The following is a 21204-nucleotide window of genomic DNA, read 5'->3' on the forward strand; positions in this document are numbered from 1 at the left end:
ACTGTCTCATTTGAGTACATGTGACATTAAAGCTAATTCTAATTCGAATGGAGGTCTCTGAGAATGAGGACAGTGGAATGTTTCTACATGAGTCTTGCACATCGTTAACCTGTCTTCACACATGTACATTTGGATATCGTATATGGGGCAGGAAGAATGAGAACTTCTCTCCCCATCCCAATTCCTGCACTACCTAAGAAACGCACCATCATATATAGAATTATGGTGTGGGCATTTTATCTTTTGAGATGTGGTGAGCAGATCCTATGCAGTCTATGGAACCATGGATGGGTGATTGGGTCTATTGTAATTGAGGTGAATCTTTACAGTTCACCTGACATTACTTATCCTTCACAGTCATAGCAGGATTAATTTGCAAAGTTGAATAATATGGTGAACAGTGCTTATTGCCAAGCATTTTAGTAAACACAGAAGGTCAATGCATAAGCTCCAGTTATTGTGTGATCATAGTTGTCCGTGTATTGTATGAGGTCTGTTTAATGCTATTGCCTTTTAAAGTGGTTCACATTGCAAAAATGTAGAGCTCATCCCTCAGAGAAAAAAAAACATTGACTCTGCACACTTTTGTTGCTAAGGCAGCCATTTTCCATTTTGGGGACCCATTTGCATTTTGGATGAGGTTGGAAAACAACACAGTTGTGAGTTGCAAGCTCAGCCTCTCAATCCCACTATTTCCCTTTACATCCCATGCTATATCATCTCCCACAATTATATGGGGATTCATTCATAGTTATTATCTCATATGCATCTTAGCATTCTGCTTCTAATCCTCACAACTGACTCCCCAGTATCCCCACAGTGGCCCTTGATAACCTGCTTTGACTTTAAGTGAACAGACCCCAATTCATGCCCACGCTCCCAACCAACTAGGAAAGGGATCCCCAACTGGTTACTAATTGATTTCTATGCCGTTCCCGATTGACTTATTGCTACTCCCTGGACTGGTTGGATTGGTCCTGCAGGACTGACCGTGGCCCACTTCCTGAATTATAGTAATATGGGCCCCTGACTCTTTTTGGCCCAAGTACATGTATGAACATATCCAAGCCCCTGGATTAATGTCTGATTATGTCCTTGACCTATTGTGCTGGTTCCCCCTTGACCTGAATAAGGAATATCCACCTTAAACTTTGAGATGTTGCCTCTTTGTTGAAATACATGTAGTGTGTTTGCCACACAGGCTGCTTACACATGTTGTTAATGTCACATTGACATGGTGCCATACAGCAACATGTCCTCTTTGACATATCATTGCTGACAAGCATGACAAGCTGACTGACTTTGTGTCTGTGCTAATAGGGAAGGCATCACACTGAGCGTATAATTTCTGAAGGAGGTATCAAAGTACAAAAAGAAAAGGCAAGTCAGAGATATGTGCATTGAAAGGATTTAAAGTGAGTGAGCGCTAAGATAGCAAGCTAAGATCACTGTGATGCTTCAATCATGAAATGGGTGTCTCACGAAGAGACCTGGAAGCAGCATTACCATGCAGTAAACTCCAAAGTGCATTATTGATGTAGATAACCTCAGTCAAAATAGATTGGAGAGATGCCATGATGTCATACTGAGGTTTGTGTGTGCCCTATGCTCACCTTTGAGGATGGGGGTGTGGTGCTGGAAAAGCACAGCTGGTCAAGCAGCATCTGAGGAGCAGGAGAATTGATGTTTCAAGCATAAGCTCTTCATCAGGAATGGGTGGGGAAAGTGGCATAAGAGGGTTGAGAAATAAATGGGAGGGGGTAGGGCTCAGGGAAAGTAGCTGGGAATGCAGCAGGTAGATGAAGGTAGGGGTGAAGGTAATAGGTTGGAGAGGGGCATGGAGTGGATAAGTGGAAAGGAAGATGGACAGGTATGAGAGTTCAAAAGGGCAGTGCCGCATTGGAAAATTGGATCTGGAATAAGGTGGGGGGAGGGGAAATGGGAATACTGGTGAAATCTGCATTGATCCTGTGTGGTTGGAGGGTCCCGAGGCGTTCTTCCTACAGGTGTCAGGTGGCTAGAGACTGGTGGGAGGACGCCCAAGTCTTCCATGTCCTTTGCAGAGTGGGAGGGGGAGTTTAAGTACTCAGCACAAGGTGGTGGGGTTGATTAGTTCGTGTGTCCCAGAGATGTTCTCTGAAACATTCCGCAAGTTGGCATCCTGCCTCCCCAATTTAGAGGAGACCACATGGAGAGCAATGGACACAGTAGATGACTGGATGTAGGTTTGCTCACTAAGTTGAAAGGTTCATTTTCAGATGTTTCATCACCATAATAGGTAATGTCTTCAGTGAGCCTCTGGATGAAGCACTGGTGGTATAGCCTGCTTTCTATTTATGTGTTTGCGTTTCTTTAGGTTGGTGATGTCATTTCCCATGGTGATGTCATTCCCTGTGGTGATGTCATTTCCTGTTCTTTTTCTCAGGGGTTGGTAAATGGGATCCAAGTCAATGTGTTTGCTGATAGAGTTCTGGTTGGAAAGCCATGCTTCTAGGAACTCTCGTGCATGTCTCTGTTTGGCTTGTCTTAGGATGGATGTGTTGTCCCAGTTGAAGTGGTGTCCTTCCTAATCCATATGTTAGGATACTAGTGAGAATGGGTCATGTCTTTTTGTGGCTAGTAATAAACCAGTTGGACTATAACCTGGTGTGTGATCTTTAAGGTTACATGAACATCAACTATACACAAAAACACATGACCCACTCTTACTGGTATCCTTACATACGGATGAGGAAAGACACCACTTCGACTGAGACAACACATCCATCCTAGGACAAACCAAACAGAGACATGCACGAGAATTCCTCGAAGCATGGCATTCCAACCAGAACTCTATCAACACACACCTTGACTTGGATCCCATTTACCACCCTCTGAGAAAAAGAACAGGAAATGGCATTGCCACAGGAAATGATGTCACCACAGAAAATGGCATCACCAACCCAAGGAAACCCAAACACATAAATAGAAAGCAGGCCACTCCACCAGTGCTTTATTTGGAGGCTCACTGAAGACGTTATCTAATATGGTGACTAAATGTCTGAAAACGAACCTTCCAGCTCAGCAAGCAAACCCACACCCAGATCCTCAACCTGAGCTACAAATCTTCTCAAAACTCACTAACAGTAGATGTCGTGTGTGGAAGTACAGGTAAATCTCTGTTGGATGTGGAAGGATCTTTTGGGTCTTGGATGGAGGTGAGGGGGGGAGATGTTGGTGCAGGTTTTGCCCTTCTTGCGGTGGCAGGACAAGGTACCGGGAGTGGAGGATGGGTTCGTACGGGACATGGACATAACAAGGGAGTTGCAGAGAGAATAGCCTCTCCGGAATGCAGATAGGGGAGGGGAGGGGAGTATATTCCTGGTAGTGGGGTCTCTTTGTAGGTGGCAGAAATGGCGGAGAATGATGCAATGTATTTGGAGGTTGGTGGGGTGGAAGGTGAGGACCGGCGGGTTCTATCCTTGTTACAGTTGCAGGAGTGGGGTTCAAGGGCGGAATTGTGGGAAGTGGATGAGATGTGTTGGAGGGCATCATCAACCATGTAGGAGGGGAAATTGCGGTCTTTGAAGAAGGAGGCCATCTGGAATGTTCTATGGTGGAATTGGTCCTCCTGGGAGCAGATGTGGAGGTGGAGGGATTGGGAATATGGGATAGCATTTTTACAGGGGAGTGGGGGGGAGGAGATGTAGTCCAGGTAGCTGTGGGAGTCGGTGGGTTTGAAGTAGATGTCTATGCTGAGTTGGTCACTGGAAATGGAGATGGAGAGATCCAGGAAGGAGATGGGGGTGTCCGAGATGGTCCAGGTGAATTTGAGGACAGGGTGAAAGGTTTTTATGAAGTTGAGGAACTGCTCAACCTCCTCGTGGGGAATGGTGCCAGTGTAGCTGTAGTAGGTGGACTGTTCCACGTACCCGATGAAGAGGCAGGCAAAGCTGGTGCCCATGCAGGTGACCATGGCTACCCCTTTGGTGTGGAGGAAGTGGGAGGATTCAAAGGAGAAATTATTAAGAATGAGGAGCAGTTCATCCAATCGTCAACTTTCCTGCTCCTCAGGTGCTGCCTGACCGGCTGTGCTTTTCAAGCACCATGCTCTTCGACTTGGATTTCCAGCATCTGCAGTCATCACTTTTTCCTAAATACTACAAAGTGTAGACACTCTGAGATGGATTCCACAGGGTATTTTCTAGTCATCCTGCTGAGAGGCCATGGGCCTGAAACTTTCGTCATTGTTGCTTGACTATTTGTGGCATTTTCTGTTTTCATATCAAAATTTAATCATCTGCAGTATTTTATTCCTTGTGTATTGCATTTCCATCTCTTTGACATTTTTTATTTTGAAGTATTAATATCTTCAGTGAAAAAATCTTTACAATGTGAATTTCTGAGATTCCGAAAAGCATCTAGCTATCGTTCCAAATGAAAGGCAAATAACCTGAAAGCTGTGAGGATTTATGGTAAATTTTGAGAATGAAAAAATAAAATTTGCTGAGGACTTGGAAACAACAAATCCTTATGAAAGGAGTTATATGAGGGTGGGGAGAAATGTATGGGTTGTGTTAAGAAGCGATTTTGGACAACACTAATTTTGAAATTGTACCAATGATATAGTTTTAGAAACTCAATGAATATTTGTCAAGCTTATAGGTTTTGCCCAATTAAGTGGCAGTGAAGAAGTAAAAATTGAGTTGGGCAAATTGCGTGTTTAATCAGAACAATAATATTTATTTCTTATTAATAAAGAATGTTACATATAGAAAAAAAAGAAATGTACTGTGTGAATAGCCCTTTCCTTGATAAAGATGCACTCTATGTAAATCAACAATAAACATGTCCAACCATTGCTACATAACAATTAGCAAACTACTAGAATGTTGAACTATATCATATTGCAGTACATTAGTGAGAGAATATTCAAACTATTGAGCATTAGACTACATTATGGTCATTTTGCACATTGAGGAGGGAGACAATGGCCTAGAATTTACAGTGAGCCATTGTGCCCATCATTATTATTGCATTAATAACATTAATCTATGGTGGGGAAGGAATATTGCTATGAATTGCAAATTACCTTAAATTGCTAGATGCATTTTGACACTCTTACTGGAGCTCACTGTCCATGAGGATCAAAAATTGCAATATGTGTGCCATGAAAGCAGAGCAAAATTGCACACAAAATTACATCTGCTAAGTAATGGTATATGGAAATTATTAATAAAGTAATTTATGTTTTCACTGGCTTTGGAATCGATTAGTAATTAATAAGAATTGTCCTGCACATGCCTCATTAAACACATAACTAGAATGGAAATTTAACTAGGAAATTGATGAAAGGGAGTAAATCTTCCAGAGCAGAATGAATGCATTAAATAACATATCTAAATCATAAAATAGAAAGAAAATGGATTGGAAAGTGTGTAATGGATATAAATGTCATTGCTTAAGAATATGTAGGGTAGGAACTAGACGAAATAGCTAAAAAGGCTTCTGTACAGCAAAGAAGAATTTGTTTTGCTGTGAATCCCCATAAACATATAACTTTCATGTGCATGTTAATTATTTAAATAATTCATTTTTATTGGTTAAGGAAATAGACAAACAAAATTACCATTACTCAGCCAAGTCCAGGTGCCCCATGAATCTCGCTATGTGTATCACTACAATTTGCATTTACAGCAAATTGCACTGCAAGATCAAATAATGCTGAAGAATAAAGAAAATAAATCCAACTCATGGTATTCGATGCTAAGTGCTGTCCTTCATCAGATTCTGATCTTTTCAAATGCAAGAAACAATATAGAGAGGATCCATGAATGAGACCTTAGACTTAAGATATGAGTTTTGGAGAATGATTGGAGGATTTTTTGTAAATCTTTGAGAAAAGGACACCACAGTGCAGATGTTTGGAGGATGGAGTGTTAGAAGGATGTTCCCATTTATGTGTTAAATAATATGGAAAAGTTAATTATAGATACCTGTTTTAAAATTAAATTATGTGTATCATGGCTAAATCAGCCTTTATTCCCCAACTGCAGTTGCCCTTGAGAAGCTGGTGATGAGCTGCATTTCATTTGCTGCAGGTGGATGCATATTGCTGCTGGGATGGAGTTCCAGGATTTTGATGCAGAGATACTGAAAAATAATGATATGTTTCCAGGTCAGGATGGTGAGTGGTTTGAAGGAGAACATGCAGCTGGTGATATTCCCACATATCTGCTGCCCTTGTCCTTACAGGCGATAACGGTTGTGGATTTGGAAGGCTCTGTCTAAGGTGCCTTTGTAAATTTCTGCAGTGCGTCCTAAAGATAGCAAACACTGCTACTACTGAGGATCAGAGGTGGGATGAGTGAATGTTTGTAGACTTGATGCCAATAACATTTGCCCTGGATGGTTTCAAGCTTCTTTAGAACTGTTGGAGCTGCAAGTGGGGAAAATATCACCATCTTCCTGACTAATACCTTATGGACGATGGGCAGGCTTTGTGGAGTTAGGAAGTAAGTTCCTTGTTACAGGATTTTTAGCCTTTTAGTTTTTATATGGCTAGTCCAGTTCAGTTTCAGGTTCAGATCAATGGTACCCCCATAATGTTGATAGTGAGCGATTCAGTAATGGTAACACCATTAAATGTCAAAAGGAAAGGGAGGATAATAGGACACAAATTCAAAGCAAATTTAGGACTGTTTGGTAATTTTTCTTCATCCAAAGAATGATCAGTGCATATAATGGACTTTTAGGGAGAATAGTGTCAAACACACACTCTGATTAAGAAGTCGTTCGAATCCACAGTTGATGAATTCTGTGAGGAGTGGTGTAATCTTCCTTGATGAAAGATCTGGATACATTGAATAGCTTTCCTCCTGAATAATTATCTTGAGATCTTGTGCAAAATGTACTGTACAACAAAATATAAGTGACTAACTTGTTAAAGTTATTACTTTGATGAAAAATTAAAATAAAACTCTTTCTTGTTAATCAATGGCCAGATAATTTTAACCATTTTCACTCAGTGATAAATGCTAAAATGACCCACTCTGTTTTTGAAATGTAGAATGTTTCAGAATGTAATATTGTTAGCTCGTTATTCATTTAGGAAGAAAATAGTATTTATCTTTTTCGTTAAGAGGAGTTTCATTTTTCTTCATGAACACTTCTTGGGCATGGATTAATCATTTATTGTATTTGTTGGAAACAATCTCAAGATAAGTACTAACCAGCGCAATGAATTTTCTGCTGAAGACATTACTGTTTTGTCTCTATTTTCTGTAAAGCAGCAATATTTGGAAATTTTGCCATTTTATTAATAATTCAGCTATGTTCAACCATGAACGTTACATTTGTTAAAAAATGTTAACAAGGCAATTTGACATTAAACAAGCAAATTCATCTTAACTTCATTATGTTCATGGTCTTGACACAAGCATTAAGCAGTTTATTTAAAGCAAATTTGTCAATAATTCATTAAGATTTCTAAATATAATTTTTAAATTTACATCATGGAGAAGTGGCTAAGGGCATTAATATTTTCTTACAATAATTGGATACCAATGAACATATATATTCCCATGATTTCAACATAATTTTTGAAAATGAATATTCTATCCTCTCAAAAACCATCATTACTAATTAATTAGTTGCTCACTGCCCAATAAATCTGGTGTAATTAGTTATTTTTCCTAAATATACAATTCATAGTTTCAATTATCTCAAGCAAAATTCAACATATTTTTCCACTTATGCCCAAGATACTTCTAATTCCTCAAATTATGCAAACGAAGTGCATGTTATAACACATGACTGATCTCATGCTTCCAGTTATAAGCTTTGATCTTGGGCAGTATGGACTAGAAAAAAGCCTAAAAAATTTAGTCATTTTGTCGGTTTGCAGAGAGAAAGCACACTCTGCTGGAAATCCACTCCTCCAAATGGTGACACACCATTTTATGAGATATATTGTGTGCCCATTATGATTCAGTGGATAGTGGTATAGAGTCAGACATTGTTCTGTTATATTCTTCACCATTACATTCATGAGTAGCTTATATTTCCTGTTACCATACCATCAAGAACTCAAGCCCATGCTATTTGTTTTTAAATGATCAATTAGTGACCATCCTCCTTTAAAGGAAATAGGCTTAAAGTGGTTCCCATGGTCTCATTCCTGATGCTATAGTTCGTAACAATGTCGATCATTTGTGGGAGAGTGTAGGCAATTGGATGGATGCCTGATCTAGGAAAATCCACAGTTGTTAAGGGCATTATTAATAAGTAATCAGCTACACAGGTTCATGGACAGGATCTGCAGGAACTGTTCCTGAAATCTTGAGATTACTCATATTTCTTTTTGAGAAAATCCTATATGCCACTATCCTAATGGATGCTAATGTTTTGGCTAAGTTGCAAGTGCCCTATGCTTGGAGTTTGTGCAATTTTCACTGGTTAAACTTCAATATTACACCATTCAAATGATCACATTTCATTCTTAATACTGAGATTTTCCAGATTATACAACTTTTGGATCATCATATCTAACCCTGATACTGCCCTCATCCAAACCCTTCCTATGTCCATTCTACTTTCAACAGAAGTTGTTCAAAAATAATCATGATTGCCAACATTGGACCTTTTACTTTCCTAAACCACCATCAGCATTGGCAGTCCCTCACAGACGAAGATAACTCTCTTCTACTCTCAGGGTAAGTCCGTAAGTGGCTGTACAGACCAATACGGCTGCTGCAGGCTTTGTTACACTTGAGGAAGATGGTGGTCACAGGAAGGGATGGGTGGGACATTGCCACAACAGCACATTCCTTTTGCTGTTTTTGCTTGGTTTCCATTTTTTTCCCTACAGTAAGTCTCAAGGTGCTTGACACCTTCCTGGATGCTCATTCTCCACATTGAATGGTCCTGGGCCAGAAATTGCCAGGTGTCTGTGGGGATGTGCTGAAGGCAATTGTTGTGCTCGTACTATTACACTTACTGCTATGAGTTAATTCAACATAAATTAGAGTTAGAATCTGGGTCCTGTCCCATCTCTTTGACATCAAAGTTTATCCAAAAAAAAGTTAGAATTTCTCAGAAATTCAAAATGAGGTGAAACTTGGTGGTTTGTCAAGTGTAACACTGCCGTCACAGCACCAGTCAAAATCAACAAAAATAATCACAGACTGGGGAAAGAAATTAAGACTTCTCGTTCTAGTTGGTTGAGTCCAATAATATATGGTGAAAATAGTCACTGGAGACTTGTAGGGATTCATTGTAGTTGATTTTATCTTTGAGCAGTGCAGGGTAATCATAATGAAATAGAGGGTTTTAGTATTGGGAAATAGAAATGGGAAAAATTGTGATTATCTGCCAACACAGAAATAAAGTTCAATGTCGTTAGTTGATTAGGAATAAAGTTAGTGCATTTCTGCAATGGCAGAATATTAATGGTCTTGCACATGAGGTTTCCTACTTTGTACTGGCAGTGTAAATAATCTTTGTGATGATCTCTTGATTGATCACTGATGACAATAATATCTGATAGTTATCCAATTTTTGATTTAGTCTGTTTTAGCCAAATTATAAGAAAGCACATTGCACACCTTCACGATTTTTTAGCTTTCAATTCATATGCAAACTTATCATCTTGAAATGTTGTAAGGTAAGATGTGCTGCTGTGCACACATTTTAATCACTTTCTGTAACCACATATTTTTAAAACAGAAAGAATCACAATCAGTTCATATTTCACAATTTATTGTATTGTTTTTAGGTAGCACTTGCGTTGTTAATCCAACGGACCTGTTTTGTTCTGTACCTGGACGTCTGTCTCTACTCAGCTCTACTTCCAAATATAAAGTGACCATTGCAGAAGTGAAAAGGCGTCTGTCACCACCAGAATGTCTCAATGCTTCTCTTTTAGGAGGAATCTTACGAAGGTAAATTTTAATCACAAATCACAATATACATCAAACTCATTATGGGGAGTGCAAAGAATCTGCATTGAATGGGCTTGTCAAGCTAAATGGGCTTTTTCTCATCCCAATCTTTCTTATTTTCAATAGTTCAAGATATCAATTGAAGCTATATGGTAAAATGCACAGCTAGAATCTAAGGAACATATCTCTGTTTTAGAGATTATGTAAACTTGAATTCTGATGACATTATAGTTCTTCTTGCTGTCCGACGGTGATGAAGGACTCAATCAAAATTAATTTAAATTAAACCAGTTTCTAGTAGTTGACAATTAACAACAAAAAAGCTGTTTTAAATCTGACACATCACTAAATAGGATGGTAAAAGAACATGTGTACTGTTACAGTAAGCAGCATTCTTCTGAGGGTGAGATTATTGACAGATTAGATTGGGCTTCTACTTTCTCTGACCTCAAAATACTTGGCATTGGATGGAAGTAATTACAGAGCAGAGTCCACCGAGGTGTTATATTGGTATTCTTTAAATTCAGTTCCAGGAGCTTGGGCTCGATTCTCAATTGCCTGTGGTTCGGGCTGATAAGTGCTAGATAATGACCATCTCCAACAAAAGTGATTCTAGCCATTGCCCTTTGATGTTCAAAGGCATTACTATCACTGAAGCCCCCATTGTCAATATCCTGTGGGTTTCCTTTGACCACAAACTGAACTGGATTAGCCATAAAATTGCAATTGCTATAAGATAGAACAGAGACTTAGAATTCTGTGGCAAAAGAATTTCCTCCCATCTCCCTCAGCATGTGTTGACTACAAACAGTACAGAAATCAGGAATATTAGGAATACTAACCATTTGCCTGGAGGAGTGCAAATTCAGTGATATTTAAGAAGCTTGACACCATCTAGGACAAAGCAGTCTATTTAATTGGCACACCAGCCACCACATTTCACATTCACTGCCTTCACCACTAACACAAAGTGGCAGCAGTGCGTACTATTTACAAGATGCATTACAATAATTCACCAAAGCTTCTCCACAGCATCTTCCAAACCTGTTTCCTCTAAAACCTGCAAGGAAAAGGGCAGCATATGCATCTTGTCACCTGCAAGATTCCCTCCAAGTCACACACTATCCTGACTTGATACAATAGCATCATTCTTTTACTGTCTCTTGATTGAAATGCTGAAATTTCCTCCTGATCTGTGCTGTGGGTGATGCAGACATATGAGAATGCAACTCTCCACACCTTCTCAATTGGTCAAGTCAATGAGGCCCACATCCTGTGAATAAATAAAAAAAGGCAGATCTTTTTCCCTAAAGGTATTGGTGAACCAGATCAGTATTTTTTTTAATGACAATCAATAATATTTTCATGAGACCATCTTTAAATTACTGGTTTAATGATTGAATTTAAATTCCATCAGCTAAAATAGTTGGATTTATACCTGGTTCCCCAGATCACAGGGCTTAGTCTTTTGATTACTTGTGTTATTACCATGATGCCATTGACTTCTGTGTGTTTACTTCATGCACTTTTCCCCTAAATCTAGAATAGTAAAAGAGTAACACAAATGGATTTTTCTCTCGTGATTGGGTCAAAAGCATTTCACAGTGAAGAACTTGATGCATGGGAGATCATGCCTCACAAATTTGTTAGGGTTCTTTGATGAAGTGACCAGGAAGGTCGATAAGGGCAGGGCGGTAGACACAGTCTATGAATTTCAGTAAAGCCTTTGATAAAGTGCCACATGATAGGCTGGTCTAGAAGGTTAGGCCACCTGGAATCCATGGAGAGCTGGCAAATTGAATATGCAATTGGCTTGATGGTAGGAAGCGGAGGGTAATAGTGGAAGGGTGCTTATTGGACTGGAGGCCTGTGACGAGTGTACCTTAGGAGTCAGTGCTGGGTCCACCGCTGTTTGTTACCTATATCAATTATTTGGATGAGAATGTACAAAGCATGATTGGTAAGTTTTCAGATGACATTGAAATAAGCAATATTGTTTACAGTGTGGATGGTTATCAGCAATTGCAGCAGGACCTTGATCAGCTGGGGAAGTGGGCTGAGAAATGGCAAATGGAAGTTATTATAGATAAGTGTGTGGTCTTGCATTTTGGAAAGTCAAAAAAAGGCAGGAATTTCTTGGTGAATAGTAGGGCCTTAAGGAGTGTAGTGGAATAGAGGGACCGAGTTCAGGTGTATGGTTCTCTGAAAGTGGTTTCACAGGTGAAGAAGGCTTTTGGCATACTGGCCTTCATCAGTCAGGGCATTGAGCATAGAAGTCAGGAAGTTATGTTGCAGTTGTACAGAATTTTGGTGAGTCTACACTTGGAGTATTGTGTTCAGTTCGGAAGGATGTTATTAAACTGGAAAGAGTGCAGAATAAATTTACAAGGATGTTGTCAGGACTGAGTTATAGGGAAGGTTTGGAAAAGCTAGGACATTTTTCTTTAGAGCATAGGAAACTGAGAGGGGATCTTATAGAAGTGTATAAGATCACGAGAGACATAGATAGGGTGAATGCATTCAATCTTTTTCCCAGGGTTGGGGAATCAGGACTAGAGGGCATCAGTTTAAGGTTAGAAGGGAAAGAATAAAAGGTAACCTGAAGGGCAACCTTTTTACACAGAGGATGGTATGCATATGGAATGAGCTGCCAGCGGAAGTAGTTGAGGCAGGTACATTAACAACATTTAAGTGAAATTTGGACAAATACATGGATATGAAAGGTTTAGAAGGATATGAGTCAAGTGCAGGGAAATAGGGTTAGCATGGATAGACATTTTGGTCGGCATGAACTGTTTGGGCCGAAGGGCCTGTCTCCATGCTGTAGGACTCTATGACTCTATGACATGTGGTATCAGAAATCAGGTGAACTTTATCACAGATATAAAGGCTTCCCTATCCAATTTTATCTCCATGTTTATCAGATTAATCTTTATGCAATATATAGAGAGATCAAAATATTTTTGAAGACGCAGATTTGGAAAAATGCAGCAACTACCAGAATCCAGCACGTAGATGTCAACTTCCTGAAATTAGATTTCATAGGGGATGAATATATAAAGGCAATTTTTTTATGTTAAGCTGTCAACATATGTAAAAACAAAATGGTAAATCTGGAGAACTACTGTGATTATCCAACTGAACAGATATCATGAGGGATTTATAGTCTTAGACATTTTTTTGCATTTTTAGAGGCAAAAACAAGATATTATAGCAATTAAAGTATTAGGTTTTGATACATTTTGATGAAAGTTAGACAAAGGAAAGCCAGTGGAAATGATCTTTTTTAGATTTCCAAAAGATGTTTAACAAGGTTCACACAGGAGGCTGCTAAATAAGATAACACTTCATGGTGTTAGGGGCATGGATAGAGGAGTGGATGACTAGCAGAAGGCAGAGATTGGGGATAAATGGGTCTTTTTCAGTTGGCAGCCAGTGAATAGTAGAGTTTCACAGGGCTTAGTGTTGGGAACACAAAAATTCACATTATACATTAATGATCTGGATGAAAGAACTGAGGGCATTGTTATTAAATTTAGAGATGACACAAAGATAGACAAAGGGACAGGTAGTGTTGATGAAGCAGGGAGACGGCAGAAGGACCTGTATAGGCTAGGTCATTGGGCAAAGAAGTGGCAGATGGAATAGGATGTGAGAAACTGTGATGTTATGAACAGGTTTTGGTAGGGATATTAGAGGCATGGATTTTTTTTTAAATTGGAAAAGACTTTGGAAGTCTGAAACACACAGGACTTAAGAGTCTTAGTTCAGGATTCTCTTAAAGTTAAGATGGAAATTCAGTTGACAGTTAGGAAGGCAAATGTACTGTTAGCATTAATTTTGAGAGGGCTAGAATGCTAGAGCAGAAATGTACTGCTAACACTGTATGAGGCTTTGGTCAGACTGCATTTGCAATATTGTGAGCAATTTTGGGCCACATATGTAAGGAAGGATGTGCTGGCCTTGCAAGGGGTTCTGAGAGTGGTCACAAGAATAACCCCAAGAATGAAGAGCTTGTCATATGAGAAGGTTTTTGTTTTGTTTTTTATATTCATTTGTGGGAGGCAGGCGTCGCTGGCTGGCCAGCATTTATTGCTCATTCCTGGTTGACCTTGAGAAGGTGGCAGTGAGCTAATATTACGCTGAAGGTAGGTCCACAAAGCTGCGAGGAAAAGAATTCCAGGATTTTAACCTGCGACAATGAAAGAATGGTGATATATTTCCAACACAAGATGGTTAGTGTCTTGGAGAAGAATTTGGTGTTCCCATGTAGCTGTCCTTGTCCTTCTAAATGGAAGTGGTCATGGGTTTGAAAGATGCTGTCTGAGGATCAGTGGTGAATTCCTGTAATATATCTTTTTGATGATCCTCATTGCTATGACTGAGTATGCGTGGTAGAATAACAGAATGTTTGTAGATGTGGTGCAAATCAAATGGATTGCTATATCATGGGTGGTGTCAAGCTGGAGTGTTGCTGGAGCTTCATTCATCCAGGCAAGTGGCCAGCAATCTGTCACAATCCTGACTTTTGCGTTGTAGGTGGTGCACAGGATTTGGGGGGGGGGGTCAGCAGATGTTTAACTCACTGCAGTATTCCCAGCCTCTGACCTGCTCTTGTAGCCACTGTGTTTATGTGGTGAATCCAGTTGAGTTCCTGGCCAATGGTGACCACCAGGATGTTCGGGATAGTGGAAGATTAAGTGATGGTAACGCCATTGAATGTCAACGGGCAGTGGTTAGATTGCTGCTTATTGATGATTGTTATTGCCTGGCGTTTGTGTGGCATGAATGTTACTTGACACTTGTCAGCCCAAGCCTAGATATTGTCCAGATCTTATTGCATTTGAACATGGACTGCTTCAGTTTGTGAGGAGTTGCAAATGGTTCTGAACATTGTACAATCATTGGTGAACTTCCCCACTTCTGACCTTATGATGAAGCAATTGAAGATGGTTGGGTGTAGGACACTACCCTGAGAAACACCTGAAGCTGAGGACTCTGGGTCTGTGCTAAAATGGAGTTTAGAAGGATGAGTGGGAATCTCCTTGAAACTTTCAGAATACTAAGAGGTCTGGATGGAGTGGATATGGAGGAGATAATTTCACTAGTAGGAGATACTAAGATTCGGGGACACAGCCTCAGAGTGAAGGGATCATCGTTTAGAACTGAGATGGGGAGGAATTTCCTCAACAAGATAATGTGAATCTGTGGAGCTACTGCCGCATAAGGCTAAGGAGGCCAAGTCATTGAGTGTATGTAAGCCAGAGATAAATAGATTTTTGTTTTGTAAGGGGATCAATAATTACGGGGAAAAGGCAGGAGATTAGGGTTGAGAAACATGTCAGCTTTAATGGAATGGCATAGCAGAAGAGCTGAATGGCCAAATTCTGCTCTTATATCTTATGATCTTACATCAGACTTTGCATCACAATTGATTGTCCAGGAAACTGATTAATCCTGTAAGAAGAAGCTTATGGGTTAAAATCTATATTAAAGAATCTAAATGCAAGTTAAAGTTTTTCACTGGCTCTGTGACCTGTGTGAAATCAGGAAAGCTGAAATGGCTGTCTGATGCAATTGGATAACTGGGAATGTGTAGATGTTGTGTTGAAACCCAGCCAATTCTGAGCAGTGCAGTCTTAGGAAAAGAGATTGAACAACTGGAATATGAGCTGTTATTGGGATAATCTGAGTTGGAGACCTGTCACCTGACAACTCATTGTAAGCCAAAGAAGTAAAAGGACCTTCAGGCTGAGTTGGAGTTGTGTTTGAAGGTAAATCAATGGACAAATTTTTTAATTAGACAGGCTGAGGTTCCTTATGATACAAAAAGATTTGAAGAAATTCAATGACTCATAGTGTTCTTTGGTATCTGGATGACAGCTGACAGAATTTCTGGGCTTTATTTTGGTTGTATTGGCCATTTAGTCATAACCACAGTTTGCTTGTTAATTTGTGTTTTCCTCATGTTAATTCTGGATATTAGAATATATGACATTTGCTATTAGCATTTCCATTTTTGTTTAAAAATATGGAATCTTTGTGACATACAGTTAATTTATCCTGACTTTCTGTTTCCTGCTAATTAGGCAGTCATTTATCTCTGTCACCAGCCAGAACACCATGAGCTCTTATCTTGAGGTGTAATTATTTGTCTGGCACTTTATTGAATGCCTTTTGAAAATCCAAATATTACTACTTCCAATGACTCCCTTTTACTTACCCTTCTTACACTCCTTTTCAAAAAAAAACTAAATAGAGTTTCAAATGTTATTTCCCTTTCATACAGTCATGTTGAATCTGCCTGATTATATTACAATTTTTGAAATGTTCTTCTACTTCCTAATAATTTGTTCGATCATTTTCCCAATGAAGATATTCGGGTAATTGGCTGATAATTTTCTGCCTTCTATCCCCAATGTGTTTTGAAAAAAGAGACTTTACATTTGCTGTTTTCTGATCACTGTCACCTTCCCAGAAGCTAGGAAGTTCTGGAAGATTACAACCTCGTGTCAAATTTTCTCTAACCCCTTCTTTTCAGACCCTGACACCTTTCCTGTGAGATAATTCATGGAAGTTCATTTGATTAATAGGCAAATGTCAGTTAAAAAGTCTGTATCTACATAGCATCATTAACAACAAAAAAAGTCATAAATTGTTTCACTGTCAATTATACATTTATGAAGTGTAGTCACTGTTGTAATGTAGAAAATATGGCAACCTGTTTGTACACAGCAAGCATCCATATTCAGCAATGTCATGTTTTTGTGATGTTGGTTGAGGGATAGCTGAAAATGTGTTGCTGGAAAAAGCGCAGCAGGTCAGGTAGCATCCAAGGAGCAGGAGAATCGACATTTCGGGCATGAGCCCTTCTTCAGGAATGAGGGAAGTGTGTCCAGCAGGCTAAGATAAAAGGTAGGGAGGAGGGACTTGGGGGAGGGGTGTTGGAAATGCGATAGATGGAAGGAGGTTAAGGTGAGGGTGAGATGGAAGGAGGTTAAGGTGAAGGTGATAGGCCGGAGTGGGGATGGGGGCGGAGAGGTCGGGAAGAAGATTAGGAAGGTGGTGCTGAGTTCGAGGGTTGGGACTGAGACACGGTGGGGGGAGGAGAAATGAGGAAACTGGAGAAATCTGAGTTCATCCCTTGTGGTTGGAGGGTTCCTAGGCGGAAGATGAGGCACTCTTCCTGACCTGCTGCGCTTTTTCCAGCAACACATTTTCAGCTCTGATCTCCAGCATCTGCAGTCCTCACTTTTTCCCTGAGGGATAAGTATTAGCCAAGCCACCAGAGTCATTTTTTTCCAAAATAGTGCCTTAGGATCTTTTACTTCCACCTGAGAAGCAGACGGGGCTTCAGTTTTTTGTCTCTTTCAAGATCTAGCACATCACTCCCCCAGTACTGGGATGTCTGCCATCATTTATGCACTCAACTCCATTTGAATCCAACGCCTTTTGTTTCACTAGCAATGTAGTCAGAGTTTTTACACATTACTCACACTCTTGGTTCAGGAATCTGCCTCTGAAATTGCCACGTCAGCTTGTAGCTCTAAATCAGTCACCCCTTTGGGGGTTACTCTTCGGAGGGTCGGTGTGGACTTGCTGGGCTGAAGGGCCTGTTTCCGCACTGTAGGGAATCTAATCTAAAAAAAAATCTAATCATTCAGATGGATTTGCAAATATGCAACACATGTATGTATGTTCCATTTGACTGGCAGCTATTTAGTAAATAAGATTATATTGAGTTTGAAATTGTTGATTCCTTTGGACATATATTTTGCTCAGTTAATTAAAGGGTAACTTAATTATAAAAGATTTACATGAGAAATATGTGAATCACTGAATTTTAATATCAACATGTCTGTAAAGCAACAAAATAATTTATATTTGCCTCAATTTTTAAAAAAAATGCTCCCCTTATTTCCTACATTTTTGCTTTCATTACTCTCACATTCTCACAGAAACTTCAATTGAAAATTCAGTCAGATGAGCATGGATGGACAGATAATTCAAGTTCAAACATTGTTCATACTGATACCTTCACAAACCCACATTTCTAATTGGGATATCTATGGTGCCACTCAATCTTGATGGTCCAAATGTTTAGGCGTATAATAAAACAAAGTTCTCTTGGAAAAGAGTCACTGGACTCGAAACATTAACTCTGTTTTCTCTCCACAGATGCTGTCAGACCTGCTGAGTTTCTCCAGCAATTTCTGTTTTTTGTTCATTTAGGTTTATAGTTTTACTGCATCTCTTTTAGCAAAGAATAGTGTAAATTGTTTCAAATAATTATTTACATTTTTTTGTCTCGAGCATGTTTCTAGTTTGTAGATGTAATGTAAATGTAAGTTGTTATTAGGAGTACAGAATCCCATTTTTATCAATATGCACTTGACCCTGCTTTGAACTGATGGAAGATTGAATGCTAGTTCATTCCCTTTCAAATGGAAAATTTCTTTGGAGTGTGTTTTTGTGATCTGTTTTCTTTTAGATCATTAGTGTTAGCTATAACAGGAGGCAAGGAAGGGACCTTGAGACAGGTAGTCAGAGACAGAACAAGATTCATTGTGGATCTTGGTTTATTACAGCAAGAGAACTATATCTAGTGAGTCTCTGATAACTGGTTAAGGCCTTTCCTATTCTTTAACATAGATTTATGACTGTTCAATAATTGGTGATGAGGTTAATAAAATATAAACAAAAATGCAAACTAAATAAGTGAACAATTTAATTAAATATTTAAAGGATGTGTCAAAGCTGCAGCATGTGAGTTCTGATGGATATCATTGAGTTCCAGAGCAAGCATGTCTGCAGTCAATGTCTGAAATTTAAGCAACTTTGGCTCAATGGTTCAGAGCAGAAGACCGAACCAGCAACACTGTGCTGCATCATGGAGGGGGACTGGTACCAAGACTCTTTGTTCCAGAAGGCAGTCATATCATTCAGGAGACAGAGTTTTCTGATTTCGTTAGTGGTCACTGACAGGAGGCTGTGAATCTAAATGATGCCAGTGAAGACTGTGAGAGCAGGAGTGAAAGAGGGATGGCTACAATAATTGTCTAATAGGTCTGAGATTCTCTTAGCATGTTTGGGTAAAGCTGGGGCTGGAGGGAGAATGAGACTACTGATGATGACACCATGGTACAGGATGCCATTCAGGTGAGGAAGCTACATGGAATGTAGTAGTGGTAGTAAGATGGATTGAGCATGAGTTAGGTGGCTGCATTGTGTGCCTAGTGCCAAAGTTCAGAATATCTGCTCAGGGCTGAGAAAGAACAGTTTTCTTCTGAATTGCTCAATGAATTATATAGAAAGGATTTTAACCTAGACACTGGGGGAGGGTCAAAAGTGATAAGATGCAGTGTTGAGATAAAGTAGGAATGGAAAATGAGTATTAGAGGAACCTAGCTAGGAATGTAAAAACAGTAAATAAGAGTTTCTGTAGGTATTTAAAAAGGAAAGAGTGTTGATCCTGTAGAAAGTGAAGAATACATATTCAACAGTAGATAAAATGAAGTGGCAGATGAAATGAACAAATATTTTGTTCTGCCTTCACTATAAATGTCATAAAATTTCTAATAAATTAGGAAGTGAAACTGAGAGAGGAACTTAGTGCTTTTATAAACAGGAGGTATATAATGCTCAGCAAACTGATGGAGCTATGGCTGACAAGTTTCCAGGACTAGATGAACTTTTCCCTTAAAAGAGGTAACTAATAAGGGAGGAGATATGTTGGTGTTAATTTTCCAAAATTATCTAGATTCTGGAAAGGTGCCATCAGACGAGAAAGTAACAAATATAAAATTTCTAGTCAAGAAGGGAAGGAGGCCAAAAACAAGAAGCCATTGCAGTTAGTTTAATGTTTGTGATATTTTTGCTGTGCATTTAGAAAATCTCAAGGTAACTGGGAAGAGTCAGCATGGCTTTGTCAAAGGGAAATGTTTAACAAATGTATTGGAGTTCTAAATAGGAGTTGCAGATTTATTGTACTTGGGTTTCCAAAAGGCCTTTTATACCGTACCACGTGACAGGTCATTGTGGAAATAAGAGCTAATGGGATAGGTATTAGCAAATCAGCATGGATAGGAGATTGGCTGTCAGAAAAGAGAGTACATGTGCACGTAGACCTTTGTCAGTTTGGAAGGATGTAACAAGTGTACTCTTGCAAAGGTCTGTCCTAGCATCTTAGCTTTTTCCAATTTACGTCAATGAGTAGAGCAAGATGATAGCTGAATATTCAGACAACACCAAAATAGTTGAAAATTATAGTATGAAGACAGATGGAGGATGCAGATAGGGAAAAATAGGTTGAGTGAATGGGCAAAGACATGGCAGATAGAATATAATGTGGGAAAGTGTGAAGTTGTTTGCTTTGTTAGGAAGAATGTAAAGGCAGTCTACTTCTTAAAGAGAACAACTTTGGAATTCCGAGGTACAGACAGATTTAGGTTTTCCAGTGCATGAGTGGTTGATTCTAAATTAACTCCCAATCAGCAATGTGGTTGACTCTGAATTACCGTCTGAAATGGCCGAGCAAGCCATTCAGTTCTATCAATCGCTACAAAGTCTCAAAGAAATGAAACTTGATTGATCACCTGGCATCAATCTCGGCACCGCAAAAGACAACAGCAGAAACACCCCTGTCGACTCTGCAACATCCTCCTCACTAACATCTGGGGGCTAATGCCAAAATTGGGAGAGCTGTCTCACAGACTAGTCAAGCATCAGCCTGACATAGAGTCATAGAGTCATAGAGATGTACAGCATGGAAACAGACCCTTCGATCCAACTTGTCCATGACAACCAGATATCCCAACTTATTATAGTCCCATTTGCCTTTACCCGGCCCATGTCCCTCCAACCCCTTCCTATTCATATACCCATCCAAATGCCTTTTGAATGTTGCAAGTGTAGCAGCCTCCACCACTTCATCTGGCAGCTCATTCCATACACGCACCACCCTCTGCATGAAAAAGTTGCCCCTTAGGCCTCTTTTATATCTTCTCACTCTCACCTTAAACCTATGCCCTCTAGTTCTGGACTCCCCCATCCCAGGGAAAAGACTATCTATTTACCATATACATTCCCCTCATGATTTTATAAACCTCTATAAGCTCACCCCTCAGCCTCCGATGCTCCAGGGAAAACAGCCCCAGCCTGTTTAACCTCTCCCTATACCTCAAATCCTCAAACCTTGGCAACATCCTTGTAAATCTTTTCGAAACCCTTTCAAGTTTCACAACATCCTTGGGATAGGAAAGAGACCAGAATTGCATGCAATATT

General features: G+C 39.6%; 1 protein-coding gene across 1 annotated transcript in view; it reads left to right on the forward strand.

The window, feature by feature from the left end:
- The window catches only part of tfap2d (transcription factor AP-2 delta (activating enhancer binding protein 2 delta)), a 125320-nt gene that overhangs the window by 23989 nt on the left and 80127 nt on the right, over window positions 1–21204 (forward strand). Inside the window, exon 4 of the mRNA XM_043687491.2 lies at window positions 9755–9920. Within this exon, the coding sequence (XP_043543426.1) occupies window positions 9755–9920 (166 nt within the window). The remainder of the gene's footprint in view (window positions 1–9754; window positions 9921–21204) is intronic.

Source organism: Chiloscyllium plagiosum, unplaced genomic scaffold (genome assembly GCF_037043375.1).
Source record: "Chiloscyllium plagiosum isolate Xiang-an unplaced genomic scaffold, Cpla_swu_hap1 HiC_scaffold_3, whole genome shotgun sequence".
Taxonomy (NCBI): Eukaryota; Metazoa; Chordata; class Chondrichthyes; order Orectolobiformes; family Hemiscylliidae; genus Chiloscyllium; species Chiloscyllium plagiosum.